The 20,067-nt window shown below is 32.8% G+C and overlaps 5 protein-coding genes across 10 annotated transcripts in view; 3 read left to right on the top strand and 2 right to left on the bottom strand.

Annotated features, from left to right (window-relative positions):
• Positions 1-2,856, top strand: part of LOC125069217 (rab11 family-interacting protein 4B) — a 77,400-nt gene extending 74,544 nt beyond the window's left edge. For 4 of the 5 annotated variants that reach the window (XM_047678628.1, XM_047678625.1, XM_047678626.1 and 1 more), the window contains 3 exons: positions 58-203; positions 565-609; positions 1,575-2,856. In XM_047678628.1, the coding sequence (XP_047534584.1) occupies positions 58-203; positions 565-609; positions 1,575-1,712 (329 nt within the window). In that variant the 3' untranslated portion in view covers positions 1,713-2,856. The remainder of the gene's footprint in view (positions 1-57; positions 204-564; positions 610-1,574) is intronic. The other variant, XM_047678627.1, reaches the window with a different exon arrangement.
• Positions 2,857-2,949: 93 nt separating this feature from the next.
• Positions 2,950-8,124, bottom strand: LOC125069529 (golgin subfamily A member 5-like). Its single transcript, XM_047679049.1, has 11 exons — positions 7,077-8,124; positions 6,766-6,917; positions 6,266-6,444; positions 5,925-6,185; positions 5,421-5,614; positions 5,229-5,335; positions 4,861-4,986; positions 4,119-4,256; positions 3,681-3,790; positions 3,157-3,589; positions 2,950-3,063 (listed from the first exon to the last, which is right to left on the bottom strand). Exons 1-11 carry the CDS (start codon positions 8,122-8,124, stop codon positions 2,950-2,952), a joined length of 2,862 nt encoding a protein of 953 aa, XP_047535005.1.
• Positions 8,125-8,466: 342 nt separating this feature from the next.
• LOC125069435 (ubiquitin domain-containing protein UBFD1-like) lies at positions 8,467-11,094 on the top strand. Its single transcript, XM_047678931.1, has 6 exons — positions 8,467-8,609; positions 8,723-9,162; positions 9,336-9,461; positions 9,947-10,088; positions 10,159-10,205; positions 10,285-11,094. The coding sequence occupies exons 1-6, from the start codon at positions 8,597-8,599 to the stop codon at positions 10,393-10,395; spliced, it is 879 nt and encodes a 292-aa protein (XP_047534887.1). The 5' UTR covers positions 8,467-8,596; the 3' UTR covers positions 10,396-11,094.
• Positions 11,095-11,215: 121 nt separating this feature from the next.
• On the bottom strand, positions 11,216-12,781 carry LOC125069434. 2 transcript variants are annotated; one of them, XM_047678930.1, is made up of 5 exons: positions 12,320-12,781; positions 12,004-12,239; positions 11,781-11,913; positions 11,566-11,695; positions 11,216-11,450 (listed from the first exon to the last, which is right to left on the bottom strand). In XM_047678930.1, exons 1-5 carry the CDS (start codon positions 12,668-12,670, stop codon positions 11,365-11,367), a joined length of 936 nt encoding a protein of 311 aa, XP_047534886.1. In that variant the 5' UTR covers positions 12,671-12,781; the 3' UTR covers positions 11,216-11,364. The 2 variants fall into 2 exon arrangements, with proteins under 2 accessions (XP_047534886.1, XP_047534885.1); XM_047678929.1 differs by having other exon boundaries at positions 11,230-11,450; positions 11,992-12,239.
• Positions 12,782-13,077: 296 nt separating this feature from the next.
• On the top strand, positions 13,078-19,661 carry LOC125069477 (polycomb protein suz12-B). Its single transcript, XM_047678980.1, has 9 exons — positions 13,078-13,217; positions 13,310-13,356; positions 13,436-13,723; positions 13,973-14,180; positions 15,483-15,718; positions 15,880-16,099; positions 16,484-16,689; positions 17,347-17,618; positions 18,143-19,661. Exons 1-9 carry the CDS (start codon positions 13,118-13,120, stop codon positions 18,840-18,842), a joined length of 2,277 nt encoding a protein of 758 aa, XP_047534936.1. The 5' UTR covers positions 13,078-13,117; the 3' UTR covers positions 18,843-19,661.
• Positions 19,662-20,067: the final 406 nt, after the last annotated feature.

Genomic DNA, 20,067 nt, shown 5'->3' with positions numbered 1-20,067 from the left:
GATAAAATTCTTCCACAGACCCTTTTTCCCAATAACAATATATTGTATTTATTCCAGCTCTGACGGAAGCGCAAGAGGAACTACAAGCGCAAATCCTCACTCGCGGCGTAGAAGAAGGTCGCAGTTTGCTCGACGGAGTGAGCGGGCCGCTGGTCGCCACTAACTCCCTCGCACATGAACTGTCGCAAATGAGCGATCATGAGGTAAGCGCACATATCGTAACATTCTAATAGGATAAGAATGATATATCGCTTGTATTCATTGATTATTGGAAAGACAAATAACACAATATAAATTCCATTGAAATATAAATAGCGGGAACGTAACTATGAGCTACAAACTAATAAGTCATCATAGTAATAAACATTTTTATAATTTTTTTCATAATATTTAATTTTACTTTTTATTTGGGAACATTACTAATGTTTTTAAATACCTAAAGTTAAATAGTCCAAATATTGCCACATAAAAAAATATAATTTTATTTCATATCGCTTCGCTTCTGGCCTCGTTACTTTATTATTTGCGATGCAGGTATATATTGATATATATGCGTTTTTGCAGCTCGTTGGTAGCACACACACAGATCACAGCATAGAGTTGGAAAAGGTACGCCATTTACACTAACGTGTGCATGTCCTGTACCTCGCCTGACTGCATGTCTATTATTTTAAAACATGATCACACATCAAATATTACGATACCTACTGGGTATAAAAGCATTTAATTAGAATTATATTATAATTTATATAAATCATACAATATATTATACATTTTTGACATTTGATAATAATAATAAATTAATGCTTTTATATTTAATAAGGATTTTGATTTTGTGTCAGGTTCATTCACAAAAAGCTAAATCTTATGTAGTTTAAATCATATTGCATGGAAATAAACAAATTTTTCTCATCCAAAGAGGCCCTTGCCCAGCTGTGGGATATTTACTGGCTCTAGTCTTTAGTTAATGATATTTTGTAGAGCATGCATCGCCTGTAAGGGCAAATTATTTAAACTAAGACTTTTGTTTGAATTTAATAACAATATCAATAACGCAAAGTTTGATATTATTATAACACAATAAGTCACAGTGGAATTCATATAATACTTCTAATTGTTGACTCGACCGCCAAAAAAACTTGCGAATTGCGACAAACGTTGGTTATTAAGACATCCGGTTGATGATCAGCTAAACAAAAACTCAGTCTTATATTACAATGATTGTCTTGGTGATATCACAAACAAAGACATTTATAGTTTAGTAGATTAAGTAAATGTAAGATAAATAAATAAAAAATTAAATAGCCTGTTTATTCTTACAATTGTTTATGATTGTGATGTTTTATACCTTTAGAATAATGCATTTATACCTAGTAGAGTAGGAATAAATTATTTGTACCTTTTTCAAACTTTATGAAAATTTAATTCGTAGAATATAATTAATTTGCAAGAAACAACTCAATACCTGCATGATCCAAACCACACATCCATTTTCTTGCACACTTTTTACTTCGTATACCTAATTATATATTATATATAAATTTTTAATAATATTTTTCATATCTATTTTTCAGCTGCAGAAAGCTTTAAAGGAACAGCAAGACGTTAATGTTCAACTAAGAAACTACATAGATGGAATTCTACTGTCAATTGTAGAAAACTACCCTCAGTTGTTGGAAGTAAAATATCAGAAACCTGATGTTAAATCATAACACCTGATTACATTTCATAGTTTCTCTTAGAGCTCTTTCTTCAAAAAAAAAGTTTTAATAACAAGCTTTTGTTATTAAAACTTCCTATACTGAGCTCTAGACTTAGCTTTACTACTTAAGAAACTTATCTTTATCCATTCGAATATTTATGTCGTCAATAAAAAGTGTCTACTGAACCGTTGTGTTGCCATTTCATTAATCTTTTCAGTCCAGTTCATAAATAATAATTTATAATAAAAAAATGCAATAAAATAATGTAACTATAATTTATAATTAAATTATTTTTTTGGTAATTTGCAATCAGACATTAGAGCTGTGATAAAATTATTAAAAATTAAAAAAATATTTTAATTAGTATATTTTATCACCAGATAAATTATATTTATATATAAATATAATTTTGAATTGAATAATACAATAAATCCTATCTATGTTTTTAATTGAATAAAAATATTTTAGCAATATAATTTATGTATGGCCTAAATATAAAATGATATTATACCTATAATATAAGTTTGTTAACAATTATTAATAAAAATAATCGTATGTAAATAGTGTAAAGTTAGATTACATTATAGATAAACATTGTTCCTCATTACGAGAATTTGCGTTTAGTCCAGCGGTATTGATAAAATAGTTTTTTATTTTTATTTTTAGTCTAGTTTGAGGGTAGTTAGATTATACGAGGCCAGGCCGTCCATATTGTTAATGTACTACCTAAAATCAATTTGCAAAGACTGGATGTAGGTATTACTTAAAACTCATCTCCATTATTATTGTATTAAAAACCATTTTAATTTTTTTTTCTTTAACACTCGACGAAAGTCGTAAATGTATTTTTTTGAAATCCGTTATATGTAAATCGTTTTATTTCCATGTTGGTAGGAGGTTTCGGTGCAAGAAACCTAATCAATATTATAATTAACGATTGTATGAATGTATGAAGCCATTTAAATGTATGTATTTCTTAATATATATTATATAAATAGTTAAAATTGTACCTATTTTTACAATGAGATATTATATTTAAGAATAGCCTAGACCTTTTGTGTACATTTTGATAACACGATTAATATGAAGAAAAAATAAGAAAATAATATTGTTATAATCGTCAAAGTAAATAAAATGAAACAATTCTAATATATAGTTCAGTCTTTTATTTACCTGTAAAACCTCTTACATAACAAAACACATTCTTCACTTATAATGTAAAAAAAAAAGTAAATAGGTACCGTCTTTACATTTCTTCGTGTTCTTTTCTTTCGGTTTCATCTTTCTTGCTCAGATCCAAATTGCCAATGACTTGTTGAACGTCTAAGCGTAACATCATCAGCTTGGGATCCATATAGTCCTACAATATTATAAAACTGTAAACTTACACAGAAATTGATAATCTTTCGGATGAACTTGGTAATATTGATTGCTTTACATACGACTAACTCACCTTAAAAGCCCCAGATTCTTGACGCACGTCTTCACGAGCACCGATGACGTCCTGCCTGACTCGGCCCATTAACTGGGCCATTTCCGCTTCTATGACATTCACAGGAGAGCTTATATTTCCGTAACACCTCGAAACCGGAAGGTACGAGGGTACATACGCATTGTCCGTGTACTGCGAGGTCCTGCACAGAGAGCACTGCTGCCTGCCCTCGATCTCCTTCCTCTCGTTGTGCAAACTGAGTCTCTCTCTCGATAGTGCGACTTTTTCTTTGGCTATTTGCTTTTCCCTCGTATTTAATGATACGACGTGTTCTTGTATCCTTCGTATTCTGTCTTCGTATTTTCTTTGAAGAAACTCTGCCTCCGAGTACTTTTTGTCGGCTTGGGATTGTTTTTCCATCGCCGTTTTGGCTAGAAGGTCTAAATCTCTACTTCTGAAAAAGAAAATTTAATAAAATTTATTTATTAAGAAACTTATCCAAATACTAACAAGTAGTAAGTTATGAATGGGATAAGATGACTTACTTTGAAAAAACTCTTTGTTCCTCGATTTGCAATTCTTGTTTCTGTGAGTTCAACTTCGACCTCTCCTCTGACGTCTCTTCTAACTGCGCTTGTAGCTCGGCTTTCATTTTCTTTTAATACATAATTAATATTATTATAAATTCTGTATATTGTTGTCCAGGGTACAAAGCAATTATATTATTTTGCTCATTTTCCTTTATTAATCTTTACTAATCAGGGCGGATTATTCATTACACAGTGTAGGGCACCGTATCGGCTAGGGCCTACTCGGCAGATCAAAAGTTCAATCAAGACAAAAATCTATAGATAATGCTAAAGCTCGTCAAAAGATAGACAAAGAGAGAAAGAAACAAATGGAGCTGAAATGTTCTGTCTTTGCATATTTATTTATAAAAAAATAATTAGCCATAAAATAATTTTGATTAACATAACAATTACCTCAAGTTCCAGTTTCAAGCTCTGTATCGAAGCTTTCTCTTTGGCAACCGAAGCGCTCTCCCTTAATGACTTTGCCTTCTCCTCCTCTATTCGAGATATTTTCTCTCGATATTCCTTTTGTATTTCATCTTTCATCATCTGGATCAAAGAATAATTATTCGCCGTTCCATTGTCGCAATTATTATTCATCGAGATGCTTTATAGTATTAGCGTGTAAGTAATTTGGATGTTAATAGTAGTAGCCACTTGGCGATATTGGTTCAGTCAGAAATGTGCATATATTTTATTAATTCATTGTAATTTACCTTACATAAAAATATTGTTGATTGATTTTATTTAATTATTTCTAAAAGTGTAGTGTGTAGATATTTCAAGTGTAGTGTCGCTATTTTTTTCATCAATAACTTAATTTCCTTATTTTGAGTTAGGTGTCAATCTTATATAAATCTTATATAAATTCCGATACGTTTGATTGATGTTCTTAGATGAACTGTTAGCATTTATTTCATTATTTCTATCTATTTGTTTTTTTACAGATATAATATTTCAAAGGGATAAAACGTTGATCACAAAATAGAGTTCAAATGATTTCTCTTATCGCTGCCAAAGAATCCTTTCAAAAATTGGCACCATACATCATAAAATATTCATCAAAAATGTTTACCTACTTACTTTAAAAAGTCACCTAAAATAAACCTTGCACAATATACGATTTTCTAATTAAATAATTCGATATATTCACCTTAATTTCCTCATCCTGTTTCTTTAATATGTTCTTTGCGAATTCCGTCTGCTTGCTAAATGTTGCCTTCTCGAATTCAAATTCCATTTTCTTTTGACGTAACGATGTTGATTCTTCTTCTATCATCTAGTAATTGAAAAACCATACTATTTGGAATAAATTTATTTAAAATGCGTAGGTAGGTTAGTAAATAAAATATCTGATGGTAAGTAAGCTCTACTGGCTATAGACATTGCCACTGAAAGAAATATTAATCTTCACTTTTATCGCCAATGCTTCAGCAACCTTGGGAACTAATAATGTTATGTCCTTTCTGATATAGCCTTTTATTTCAATCAAACTTACATACGCAACGAATATAATATTACCGATGTCATTTGTTTGAGCCTCGCTTCCAACATGTTTACCATTTCCTTACTCCCCGATTTCTCCTTTTCAAAATTTTCCCGCTCAATCTTTAATTGTTGAATCATATCTAGAACAAGATTCCAATGAAATCCAATACAATTTATTTATAAAACTATTTATATAACACAAATAAGTATAACATTTGTTTGTACCAGAAATCTGCGTCTCTCGAATCTGTAAACTCCTATCAGAATCCTTTTGACTGTTTTGTGACAATGTCTCAATTTTCTCATACAACTGAGTGCACTTCACATTTCCATCTTTAACTTGTGTCAACAAATCTTGCAGATCTAACGAAAAACTTGCAGAATCTCTTATTAGAACTTGCTCTTGTTTTACCGCATTCCTATGAAGAAAAAAATTGTTTAATTATTAAGATCCTAAAATGTCGCCCAATGTGGGACACACAGAGAACATACAAATATAAAAATTTTTTAGTTAGTATTCGTTGTTTTAATGCAGGATAAATACTAATAGAATCGTGTATATATATATGTAAATTAGAGAAGAAGAGGCACTTCAGAATTTCACGCTCTCTCCGAACCGGTAGTAGCTTTATAGTTAAATTTTATAATGTAAAATTATGATTCAAGTGTGTTTATAAGAACCTAATTAAATAGATTATTAAGACTTTAAATATGTTAAATAAAAATTACTTCATATTCTCCATTAACGTAGCGTGATGTTCTTGTAATGTTTTAATATTTTCCAAATGCTGTTGTCGCAGCATATCATTCTCAGCCTTATGTCGCTCCGTCAGCGAATTCAAGTTCTCTTCGCACATCTTCTTATACAGCTGGTGATGTTCGTCTAACCAAGTAATTTTCTCTGAGTAAAATCTAACGACCTTTTCGCTTTCTTCTTTCATTCTTTCCTCTGACTGATGAAAAGAAACTTCTAAGAAGGCAAGTTGACGTCTAATCGTAAGAAATGAAAGTGTGAATATTTGAGTTTACTTTTACTGTTATAATGTATCATATATTTTTAGGTGGGATACCTGTATGATGTTTCCATTAAATCGATCTCTTTATCGTGATTATCTTGTAAAGACTGCACGAGTTGCAGTAATTGTTTCCTTTCTTTTGCGAATGGACTTTCTTTACGTTCTGCTCCTTCATATTCGATCGTATCTTCTTGTGTTTCCTCATTATCAGTTTTAGTATCACCTAACAAATCCTGCGTTAAATTCACAAAACACCTATACATTTTAAAGTATTTTTATTGGGAATATTAGTTGTATTTTTTTTTATTCCATGTTTAAATTAAATTTTAATTTTATTTAAATAAGTTCAGAATAATGCATGTATTCTTGGGCCTATAATTTTAATATATGTACGTTACATAATCTTAAATAGTTTTAAGGACTTTATTCAATAAAAAATGTCCGATTGTCGATTTATTGAAAAAGTAGAATATTCTCTCGGAATGTTTCAGATACGACCATTGTATGAAAAAACAATACCTTATTTTATTAACTATACCTTAAGATAGTTTTACCTTAATCCTCTGAGTGATTCGTTCTTGATGAACAGCTATAATGGCTTGCATTTGCTTCCGGTGATCAGCTTGTCTCCGCAACATTGCATCGAGTTGCTCGTGTTGAGCGAGAACTGACTCGCGTTGCACTCGTTGACTTTCTTTCTGACGCACTACGTTTTGTATCGAAAAATTATGATTAATATGTCGATCGAATACAAACCTTTACAAATTAATTTTAGTTTCTCGTTTTAAGTTCTTTTGTGTCAAAATTGAAACGTTTATAAAAAGAAAGGCAAAGTTAAGGGAATAACGGCAAATTTCTGTCTTACTCTGCATGGTGGCTAACTTTTCATCCTGGGCTTTTAACTGCAGCGCTACCATTAACTGCGATTCTTGTTGCTGTAAATAAAGTGCTGTTCCTTGCATTGTTATATCTTCTTGACTGAAGTCTAAGTTCGAGACATTTGCTGTCACATTTTGAATGTGATTTTCTACATTAGCAATATTTTTGGGGGTTTGCTCTGTAGTTTTAGGATCTTCTTTCTGCTCTTCATCAATTTGTTGAGTTTCAATTTTGGGCTCCTTAATATTTTTCTTTTTCTTTTGCCCGCCACCTCCTAACCAAGCAGGCACATTATCTTCTTCTTCTTCTTCTTCCATTAAGCTATCTTTTTCTTGAAAAATACCAAGCCAGTCATCGGTTGACTTCATTTTCTTCGACTTTTCTACTTCTTTTACGTTTTCAGTTTTTTTATTTATCTTTGACTTTTGTATTTCAACCTTAGCAGTGGATGAGCCAGTTTGCCTAGATTCAGAATCCAAAAATGTATCTAAATCAAATTGCTGTTTTTTTCCACCTATCGTAGGCCTTGTGGTTTGGTTGGAACCACCTATTTTATTCGATGAACTACCCAAAATATCGTCCAATAATGATTGTGAACTTTTACCCTTTTCTGACGATTTATTGGTATCTTTCTTTGAGTGAATTCCTAAATCATTAAGAACACTATCAGCACTTGTGACAAGTTTTGGCTTAGCAGGCGATTTGCTAGCGTCCATTTGTTGGAATATTGATTCTTTTGAAACTGTTCTCTTAAAAGGCGCTGGAGAAGTTGCTTTTAAATTATCAGGTTTCGCGATTTGTTCAACAGCAGCATCTTTCTGTAAACTTTTGTCCCCAAGTAGATCCTGACTTTTAGGCAGATTAGTTTGTAATTTTTGGTCTCCTAACTCAAAAAACGTATTTTTCTTTTCCGATATGATAGATTCATTTTTCTTTTGTGGTTTTTTCTTACCCAATATATCGTCATCAAAGAAACTATCATCACTACCATCGCTTAAAATCCCCGCAAGTGGATCATCAAGGTTAAAGTTCATTATAATTTTTTTGAAGTACTTTATACTTTATTTCTGCAGTTTTTCAAATAACTTATTTGGTTATAAAACCATTAACGCCAAATATACTTTAGAAATAATTATTTTGTTGACAAACCAGCTGCTATAGCAACCTAAGATAAATAACATAGATAAACCCAGAAATTATAATTATAAATTCTATACTTTAAATATTGAAAAACTGTTTCTAAAGAAGAGCAAAATAAAATAACAATAATATAAAAAACAAATAAACATTAATATAATTCAATAATATATTTACATAATAAAGAAATAACTATATTTTGTAAATTCTGAACGCAACACAGAGTGACGAACTGAAGATTGATGAAAAATTTGTTGCTTCATGTCAACCAGTCGGCTGTATTTTTAATTATTTTTTCAAAACAACTACAACAAGAATACTATTTTTTTGTTAGCTAGATATTTTTTAACATTTAAGCAGCAGTCAATCATGGATTTCATTGGTGAGCATTAATACATCTTGCGCTAGTGATTATTGTTATAATTTTGACAATATAGTTGCGGCCTGGAGGGATCTTTTGTTCTAGAATTTTGCATACTCACGTTATTTTTGCAGCATCCGAAAAAGGGGACACGACAGAAAATCTAGATCCAAATTCATCAGTATCCAATGGCAATTCAAAACCTGACGTAGAAAGCAAACCATGTGTTGATAATGGAAAAGCGCACATCGAAGCTCCCACAGAGATCGCTGCTTGCAGTTCAGAATCAACAGAAGACTCTGCGCTATGTGAGATACCAGAACAAGTCGAATTTACCGTAGTTTTTAACAAAAATAAACATGACATAACATTTGCATATGATGCTACTGTGCTAGAACTTAAAGCTCATTTAGAGAGGATATGCGGGGTGCCTCAATCAGCACAGAAACTAATTATCAAAGGTATGGCCCGGGATAATCTGACCTTGAGAAGCTCAGGAATAGTTAAAGGTGGCAAAGTCATGCTAGTTGGATCTAAAATGGATGACATATTGGCTGTGAAGAGTGCACCAAAGGTAATTGGAATTCAATATTATCTCTTATATAAATTATTTAGTAAATGAATAATTTTTGTGAAGTAATAATGATGCAATTATGATGACTGTAAAATAATTTGAAATTATAGGAAAAACTAATTTTAAATTTTAATAAGTACATTTTCAAAAAATTATCTATACCCACACTTTAGGAAATTCAAGATGAAAAAAATAATAGTCAGTCAAATAAGGAGCCACTATGCATGCAAAAAATTCACAGAAAAGTTCTCGATAAAGGCATTCCACCAGATGTGATGCCTGGAATCAAAGGTGTAAAGGTATGTTAAAATTTTTTGCTTAAAATATATGCTGGACAGTGGAATCTAAATTCTTGATTCTAAGCTGTTTTTCTATACTTAAAATTTTTACTTAGCAACAGAAAAAAAACCTTTTGAATATCTTTCATTACTTTTAAAAAAATAAATAATTGTTTAATGATTATCTCATCTGGTAGTAATAATTTTTAAATGATGAAAATGATCATAAACTTATTAAGGGATTTTAGCAATTTAATAAAATTTAAATCATAATTAAATGCAAATAAATATTATGTAATAAAAATGTGGTTAAAAATGTGCATCCACAACACATGAGATCCACTATTATGGAGCACTAAATTTACTCAGCTCTAATAAATACAATACCTATGAACACACTGAGCTTTTTTGTTACTATAAAACACTATGGGCTTGCAAGCATAGTGGATATGTACCATTATAAACTGGAAACAAGTAACACTCTAACTTTGCTATGTGATGTGTAGGAACCACTTCCACCAGTGCCATTAAGTGGAATGTTAAACAAACATGGAGGCAAAGTGAGGCTAACATTTAAACCTGAACAGGATCAGCTGTGGCTTGGTACCAAAGAGCGCACTGAAAAACTTGCCATGACGTCCATTAAAAGTAAGATTTTATTAATCAATATACAGAATACAGTTATATCAAAAGTAATATTGTTATTTATTAATTTTAGGTATCACATCTGAGCCTATTAAAGAACATGAAGAATATCACATTATGGTAAGATTCAACCTAATAAATTTGATCTAGTTATAATCAAAAGCCAGAAATTATATTTTCTTGTATTTATCTGTTTCAGGGCTTACAACTTGGTCCCACAGAAGCATCCAGGTATTGGGTGTACTGGGTACCTGCACAATATATTGAAGCCATAAAAGATGCAGTGTTTGGAGTCTGGCAGTTCTTTTAATTAAAAAACCCATTAAATCTGTCTACTGTATCTACCACATGTGAGCTACTTGGGTAGTTGCAATATATTTAAAATTATGGATGTGAATGTTGTACCCTAGCACACTTATGTATATTCCACATTTTATATATAGAAGTTCATATTAATGATTGACTTATACAATTTTACAATAATGATAAGCTAAATAATAGTGCTAGGGATCTCTCTCTTATACAAACACCGTCTTAATTATTTATATCATATTTTAATTCTAAATTGTATTTCTTTTTAAAAAACATTTTACAATAAAAGTTATTATCAGTTTATATATTATATTGTTCCTGTACTGAAAATTTGGTACTGTTCGTTTTGTGATATAATTATGCTATGTCAATTAAAAATTGTCCATTGATAATTTGGCATCTGTCTGGTCAAGCGAAAGAATTATATTTTTTTGCTATTGTATAATTGCATTTTATGCATTTGGGTTTTAGAGCTGTACAATATTGCTATAATGGAATGACATGCTAAAACAACAGAGCATTCATGACTCATGAGCTTATTGTCCCTCGTGTTTGGAAACCTGATCTCTATTTGAACTTTATAAAATTCATTCACAGTGAAGGATTGGTCCGAACACTGCAACAACTTCTTAATCATCTTTATGATCTTTTACTACAATTATTCTGTATATTTAACTCTATTCGTGCATTTTTTCCTGCCAATCCTTCACAGTCATTTGATTATAGAATTAGATAAAATGTTTTAAACTAATACTCGTTTTATTTCAAACAAAAACATTTTTGGGTAAAAGTTTAATCAATAAATAAATATGACATTATTATAATAAATTAGTATGCTTAAAGCTAATGATAAATAGTCACACAAGAATAAAATGGCACATACAAAAAGTGTAAAAGGAATTTTTAACTTTGGCATCTCGATATGTAAATAATACTGTTTTGTACTAAAGCATTTGTAATTGTAATTTCAACCATACTCGGATTGAATGGTCAGTGAAAATTGGCCTCTAGGGATTCTTGTGGCATGGTACCAAAGACGAGTATCCAGTAGCACTGCAAAAAAATTTTTTTATATTAATTTTTAATTAAATCAATTATGATAACTTTCAAATTATATCATCAATATATTCATGTTACATTTAGCTAAAAAGGTATTTTGTTTACGTACCTACATCCCCTGGCTCAACATAGTATTGAAATTTATTGCAAATATGTTCACATTCTGGAACTGGAACTACAAACCAAGTCTTATTGCCTTTCACTTGGCCTTGCCACATAAGTCTCGGGATATAGTCTAACTGAAATGATAAGCATAGTTTATAAAAAATAAACAGTAAATATCATATAATCATTTGAAATGTTGATTGTTTTTAATGTATTTACATGCATAACAGCTCCTGTTTCATATCCAAAAAATATATTTTCAGTTGCTGGATACTCGGCATCCTCTGGAAGAAATTCTGGGACACTGTAGAACTTTCTTACTTCATTTAATATATCTGGATGACAATTGCCCCTACAAAATAATTATTTAATTAAGTGTGGTATATAACCATTTATTGGCAGTTAATATGTTCTGTCATATTATACGAACCATCCTACATACCAGGGCTCTTGCCCTGGCTCATTTCTAACTCTGGCAGCTGGCATCTCGAAGACTTCTTTCAGAGTAAATAAATTTGTTCTAAAATTAAGAAACTGACAACCTTCATCTAAACTTTCATAGCTACCAGAAATTTCTTCATACAGCCTTTTGAACATTTTAAAATTTAGCTCTTTAGAAGCTCTCCAATGTTTTATTGCATTTTTTACAATAATAGGTTTGGACGAATAAGCATAGTTCTGAAAAATAAGAATAATATATATTGTGGTTGTAAGTTAAATAGATTTTTAATTGCAATATTTACAACGTTATTCCCTACCCTAAAAATTCGTCGAGTAATATTCTGCAATATAATGGGTTTCGTAACATTCGCACAATAGTTACAATCGGCGAGAGGCCGCGTCGCTTCCCACACCAAGTGATTAATAGGTAATAGACATCTTGCACTTAATAAATATTCAACCGCCAACCCCACTAAAGCTGCTGATATAAAAGCTATACCTATTGATAAAATTGCACCTTTGAATCCTACACTCGAATTCTTATTTACATTACAAATATTACTATATTTTCCAATTAAAGCTCGATCTAGGCCCCTCTCCAACACACTTTTTTGTAAACATTTTAACTTTTTTTGTATATTACTTTTCTCATAAGTAACTTTTTGCATTGTTTCATTATATTTGTAAAAGTTTTATAAACATTTGCGCAAAAGCAAAACTATTATTTGAATATTATGTCAAAATAAAGAATTATAAAAAACGATGTCTGTCTTTTTAATTGTCACTCGTTTATCAATCAAATCTTGTTTTTCGTATATTAAGCTAGATGTACACACTAGACAGGCGTTTACTATAATAGTAAAATTACTAAAAATATTTGATTTATTCTTTATTTAAAAAAATAATAATGAAAGTTTTTAAATAAGAGATTAAGCATATTTATAAAATTTCGTGCAGAAATTTTATGAATAAAATCAACTAAAAGCGAAGGTACAAAGCGTTAGTGATCAGCGTGCATAAGTTATTTATCGTCTATGGTTTGACCTGACGCTGTCAAGTCAACGAACTGATGAACTTGGCGGTTTCAGTACTAAGTTGGCTAGGTGAAACCTAAAATGCCCCCAAAGAAGCGTGATAAAGATAGTGAAACAAACAAAAACTCTAAAATCGATCACTTACAGGCTGACCATGAGTTATTCTTACAAGCTTTCGAAAGTAAGTTGTGATTATGAGTGATGATAAGACGCGCTCTCACAAGGATAATTTGTAATTATAAAAAAAATATTCAAATTATATTCTTATTTCAGAACCAACACAAATATACAGATTTTTACGGACGAGAAATATGTTATCGGTTCGTATTAAGTTTCAGTGATTGTGTAAATAAACGATTTAGCTAGTGTTTATTCAAAGTGCTTTATTTTGATTTACAGCCTATTTTCTTAAACAGGACGTTGTCCTACATGAAGCGTCGAATGTCAAGAAGTAATAAAGGTCGCATCGGTTTTAAAGTTGATTCTTTACTGGAAAAGATAACCGTGAAAAAGAGTACTGAGCTGCAGCCCAATAGCTTAGGAGGTTACATGACTTTAACGTTTTTGGGATTTTACGACAAAAGCTTAGACGATCCCAGAGATTTCCAAGTTAAAGTAGAAACTTTATTATTAAAGATATGTCACAAAAAGAGAAAGGAGAGCTCTTCAGCCATTGTGGAGGTTTCAGTAAGTGTTTCATGAAAAATAACAAGCTGATTGATTATAAATTGATGAATTTGAAAACAGTATCTTATTTTAAACGATTTACTATATAATTCACTCTTTATTTTTAATTTAACAAAGATAGAACATTAAAGATTACCATTTTATGTGTGGCATAAATATGCTATTGTCTGGAACAGTACTTATATTTGTTTCTTAAGCTTAAGCAATACCAGTACCAATGAATGCCTGAGTCTTATTTAAACATTTTAGGTTGGCAGTTGTTCAGTTCCTCTTAACCCTTCAACATCAGAACCTCCAGCAATGGCTTCAGCAGTCAGCATTTCAAGTGATACCTTCAGTCCCTCCCAGGGACCTAATGTTAAGTCTTATATGCTAATGCTAAGGGTCACAGTCACTAAAGCATCTGCAAACACCAATGGAGCAAGTTCTACAGAAATTACAAATGGTGAAAGTGATGGTGAGTATACATACAACTAGCATATATTATATTTGCCACAACATTATAAGCAAATAAGCTATATATATATATATATATATATAAATAAAATTTATCACAAACATTTGTATTGACTTTATTCATTGAAAAAAATGAAATAATATATTTAATAGCAAATAATATCACAAAATGACAAAAATATTGTCCCAATATTTGAGTGTTATTTGAAGAGAATTTTGACATTTTAATTAAAATTTGTGAGCTCATTGCTCATTTAGATTTTAAAAATTACCAGCTTTGTATTATTGTAAACATTGTTTAACTTGTATGTATAACTGTGTACTTCTAACTTGTGCTTATAACACAAAAGTTGATCTGGTAACACAGAGTTCATATAGCAGTACTTAAATAATATTTGAATAGATTCAATTAATGCCAAAACCCTAAATCGATTATGCACAATTTATAAAGCAACTGCAACACAAATTTGTAACCAATTTGCTCAACATACAACTCTCGAACAAGCATCCAAAGGTTCTGATTCGTGTTTGGACGAGTGACAAGGCTAACTGAGTGAGTGCTGCGGTACTAGTGACTAGTATCAATTTGAGATAAAAGGATGGATTTTTTTTGCTTATAGTATGAAAGAGTAACTTCAAAAAATATGTCACAATATGCCTTATCTAAGTTTGTCGGTCAAACATAAATCGAGTAATATACAACAAGAGCAGGGAGTGTGGGTATAGATTAGAGATGCTAAATGGCATGTTTACAGTTCCTTTGATAGTTGACTATTGTAATATTTTATACTGTTTTACACGTAATTTGTCTCATAGAGCCATTATTGGGCTAGTCAACTTATATTGGAATATATTTTGCACTTATGTATTTTTAGATTTTTTGTAATTCGTTAAAAAAGTATTAAATTCATTTTTCTTTTATGTCAAGTTGCTATAACTTTTCATTAGGCTATTAGATATCACAAAGATTTAAATGTTAGATTATTATCATGTTCGCAAATTGTAGATATGATAGAATGAGTAAATACAATGTATGATAAAATGAGGGAAAACCTCTTGGGTTAGTCTAGTCGAAAGGCATTGTGGAAATGTAGGAAGGGCTTATCATTACTAATATAAGATTGAGTATTCAAATATGAAATAAAAACTAAAGGTAATAACTTTCTATAATATTTTCTGCACCATTAGTTAATCTCCCTTTAACAATGATTTAAATCCCTCCGCCGTAATCATGAGGGCATAATTATAAAGAATATTCTCATGCATGCTTCTTTTCTCGTAATAATATTATCCTTAATTTCAGAACCGCTGACAAAACGTCTTAAATCATCGACAGACCTAAACTCGCCAAGCATGGATAATAAATGGAGCAAGCTCTATGGCAGTGAACTCATTGTCTATGACAAACATAATCGCTGTCTTCTTACTAATGGGGAGTATGACCTAGTATTACATGACGTCACTCCCGGTGGTAGGAGTGCCACCATCGCGAGGTCTCCACATAAAGCACTAATGGCTCAGTGGGAAACAATTCCTAATGTTAGTATTTGTTCACGTTATAAATTGAATGAAATTGGTCTATTGAGAAATATTAAATAATTTTATATTTTACATTTCAAAATAAGAACCAAAATTAGCGACATTTATGTATATATATGTATAAGACATACATATAATAAGTCTAAATTATTATTTTTTAGGAAAATGACGTTCATTCAGAATCAAACCCATTCAATATATTCAAAGTGAGACCACTCTTAAAACTAAAACTAAGCTGGAGTCAAGAGCCAACAAATGGCTTAGTGAACCGACCTAAACTCTATCAACAAGCCGGAGAAGCTAATGGTATAAAGAAAGAACCATGTTCTACGAAAGAAAAACTTTCTTCACAAAAATGTTCTATAAGTGAAATCAAAAATGGTAATCAATATTTTTCTATTTACTTTTCTTAAGTTCGAAGTTAAATTTAATTTAAGCTAGGAATTTTGTTTTTACTGGGTGGTAGGGCTTTGTACAAGCCCGCCTGGGTTACCACCCACTTATCAGATATTCTACCGCCAAAACCAGTAATCAGTATTTTTGTGTTCCGGTTTGAAGGGTGACTGAGCCAGTATTACTACAGACACAATGGACATAATATCTTAGTTCCCAAGGTTAGTTGCTCGTTGGCGACGTAAGGAATGGTTAATATTTCTTGCAGCGCCATTGTCTATGATCACTTACGATCAGGTGGCCCATATGCTCGTCCGCAAACCTATGCCATAAAAAAAAATTGTGGAGATTTTACATGTTATTATTTCACAGGCGAAAAATTAAAAACGGAGACAAACGACGGCGACTCAAAACGTCAGCAGATCATCTATCAGTTCCTATACAACAATAACTCAAGGCAGCAGACGGAGGCATGTGACGACTTACACTGTCCGTGGTGTTCACTAGATTGTGGCACTCTCTACTCATTGCTCAAACATCTGAAACTGTGTCACTCGCGATTTAATTTTACGTATTTCGTAAGTTACTAACTTTAGGTTTTTTAATTTAAGCTCCATCTAATATTTATTAATACCCCGCTTAATAGTGCATGTCTCGTATCGCTCGCTCACATCTGCTGTAGAAACGGTAACGACTAGGACATAGCCACGGCCGGAGCGAAAGGTCTCGAAGCCTCGAGTGGGGGCCTCTAATTATTATTTTATAAATTAATTTTAACAATTTCATTTCTGTCAGTGATATTTTAGATCCGAGATGGCCTAGTGGTTAGAACGCGTTCATCTTAACCGATGATTTCGGGTTCAAACCCAGGCAGGCACCACTGAATTTTCATGTGCTCAATTTGTGTTTATAATTCATCTCGTGCTCGGCGGTGAAGGAAAACATCGTGACAATTTCAACAAAATTCTGCCACATGTATATTCCGCCAACCCGCATTAGAGCAGCGTGGTGGAATATGCTCCAAACCTTCTCCTCAAAGGGAGAGGAGGCCTTTAGCCCAGCAGTGGGAAAATTTACAGGCTGCTAACGCTAATGCAGTGATATTTGTCTATAATTTATTTACTCTAGGTGTCAAGTTTTAAAACAGCATAATTAATAATATAATTATAATTGGACTATACACCCCACATATATCGTTATCCCCTCGAATGGCACTGACCGCGCGCGGTACGCAGCCGATCCCGGGCGGCGCGCGCATCGACGTGTCCATCAACGAGCTGTACGACGGCTCGTACACGGGCAGCCCGCACGACCTGGTGGCGGCGGGCGGGCGCGCGGCGGGCGGGCCCCGCGCCGGCCCCACGCGGCGCGCGTGCCTCACGCACCTGCTGGTGTGGCGCCCGCGCGCGCGCCGCCGCGCCACGCGCCTCAGCCTCGCCGAGTTCCTGGAGCTGGACGACGCCGACGCGGCCGACGCGCAGCGCCCCTACCTCACGGGCCACAACCGGTGAGCGCCCGAGCCCAGTCTCTCTGTCTGCTCTGTTCGACTAGGCTTTCGCGACCACTTTTGAATCATCACTTTACACAGCCGTACGAGTAAAGCTCCCCCCGGTTCGGCAATATATCAGTAAAATACAAATATATATGATATACCTGACTAGAAAACGTTTTATCTATTACGTTATCTATATGGTCCAGTTTCAAAGCTAATTATTATTTCTCCGACCTTCTCAAACGCTTTCCAGTTGCAGTACCTACGATGGATTAATTAATTCAAGGGATTAATAAACTCCCGTGATATACATAGTATTTAGATATTGGTATTGTTAGAATCTCTTCTGTACTAGAGACAAGGATGTTACGTCTCTTGCGCATTGTAATAACAAATAAAAGTGTAACTGATAAACTCACCTGAGTTGACGTTTATAACTATCATCAATAATATAATTACCGAATTAAAAGTAAGCTAATATTGTTGTCACGATTATACCGCCTTGTCTCATCCTAGCTATTTCGCTACTTGTTTTTCAGATTATACCATCACACGATCACCTGTCTTCCAGTCTACCCGAATGAACTAGACATCGACTCGGAGAGTGAAACTGACCCGCTGTGGCTTCAACAGAAGACCATGATGATGATCGACGAGTTCACGGACGTTAACGAGGGTGAAAAGGAGTTAATGAAGATGTGGAATTTGCACGTAATGAAGTACAATTACGTCGGAGACTGTCAGATACCGCTAGCTTGCCAAATGTTCTTGCAAATGAAAGGGAAAGAACTACTCGAAAAGAATCTGTACAGAAACTTCATACTCCACATGTGCTCATTGCACGACTTCGGACTGCTCAGTCCGGTCGCGCTCTACCAAACTGTGCAAATGCTCAACCAAATGTTAGCGGATAATGCCGAGGCCAAAGAAAAGATGCGCGATTCCCTAAAAGCGCAGAGAGAACATTGGAACGCCGTGGGAAAGTACCAACAACCTGTGATCATAGAACAAAAACCTCCGACCACATCCGTGAAGTTAAACAACGTCGAAGCCTCCCCATCGGTCAGACGAAAAACCTCGAACCTCCAGAACGCCAATAGAATGGCGAGCACTAGTTCTAATTTTACCAAATCGGCCAGTCCCGGGCCGAGCAACGGCGACAGTAAGCGGAAAATGTCATCCGGCAGTATACAGAGTCGCAAACGGTCGTCGATATCGGAGAGAAAGAGCTCCGTATAGCGAATGTTCAGTATTTTATCGGATCAAGAACTGGTCTCCGTATTCGAGGCTTTTAGTACAACCTGGAAGTGATATTATTTTCAGGAATTTCGGACACCTATTCTGTTCAGAGACCAATCGTTATTTAGTCTCGCAGTTCAATATTGTTTTATCATTGGCGCCATATCAATTTAGGTTTAAAACGAACCTGTTATTGTCATTAATTGACTAGTTATTCTTTGGGTACTGCCGTTAATTATAAGTTTTAGATACCAGTCCATTAAATGGATGTCAATATATAAGTTTAAATTATGACATATTATTTTGCCGATCTTGGATCTCCTCTCTTAAAAGCTATGTATTATTTTGTTATTTACAACAAATACTAGACACTTCTATGATACATAATATAGAATACTGTAATAATTTCTAATCAATAGACTGATGGAAAATAAAGACTACAAATTGCGCTCCCAGTGTTATAAGGACATACATAAATAAACGTAACGAATTGATTGCAATAATATACAAAATAAGGTAACTTAATGCGTTGCAAATCTTCCGGAATTAACGATAAACTGTTGCTGTGGTACCAATTTTTATTAACATAGTCATTAGGAAAATCTCAGAATAGCAATAAACAGTTGAACTTTTCAATGAAGTAAAATATAGATTAAAAAGGGTCTTATTAGATAGTAAATTATTAATGAAGCGTCTCGTGTCGCTAGCCGTTGTTCAAATACTGGATTCGAAGCACTTCCAAGAAACATTAAAGACTGCAATGCAATATTGCCTTATATTTTTCTCAATCATGGTCTCGGGTGAATGTAATGTGATTGTCGAGTAGCAGCACTTTTTTACAATAGTATTAGTTGTGTGTTTACGTTATTAACTATTTAATGTATTTCCATATTGCAATGATTGATGATATGAAAACTATTTTGTTATTTTTGTAACATTTGAGTAATTTCAGTAATTATTTGTACTTATGAAATGAAATATAATGATTATTTTCAGTAAATATTTGTTTTAATATTACCAATTCTATATTTATTATAAATAAGTTATATAATAGTTTTAAAAATTGCAACAAAAAAGTTATGCAGTTACTTGTCAATATTCCACTGGTTTACTTTCCAACATGCTTCTCTAAAACAGTTTGGGCAAACTAATGGCAGATTTTTATCCGGCACATACACTCTGAGGAATTGTATAAATAAACAATTCCTCAGAGATGATCGCGAAA

The sequence above is a fragment of the Vanessa atalanta genome, chromosome 15 (genome assembly GCF_905147765.1).
Source record: "Vanessa atalanta chromosome 15, ilVanAtal1.2, whole genome shotgun sequence".
Classification (NCBI taxonomy): Eukaryota; Metazoa; Arthropoda; class Insecta; order Lepidoptera; family Nymphalidae; genus Vanessa; species Vanessa atalanta.
This window is presented reverse-complemented; position numbering and strand designations above follow the sequence as displayed.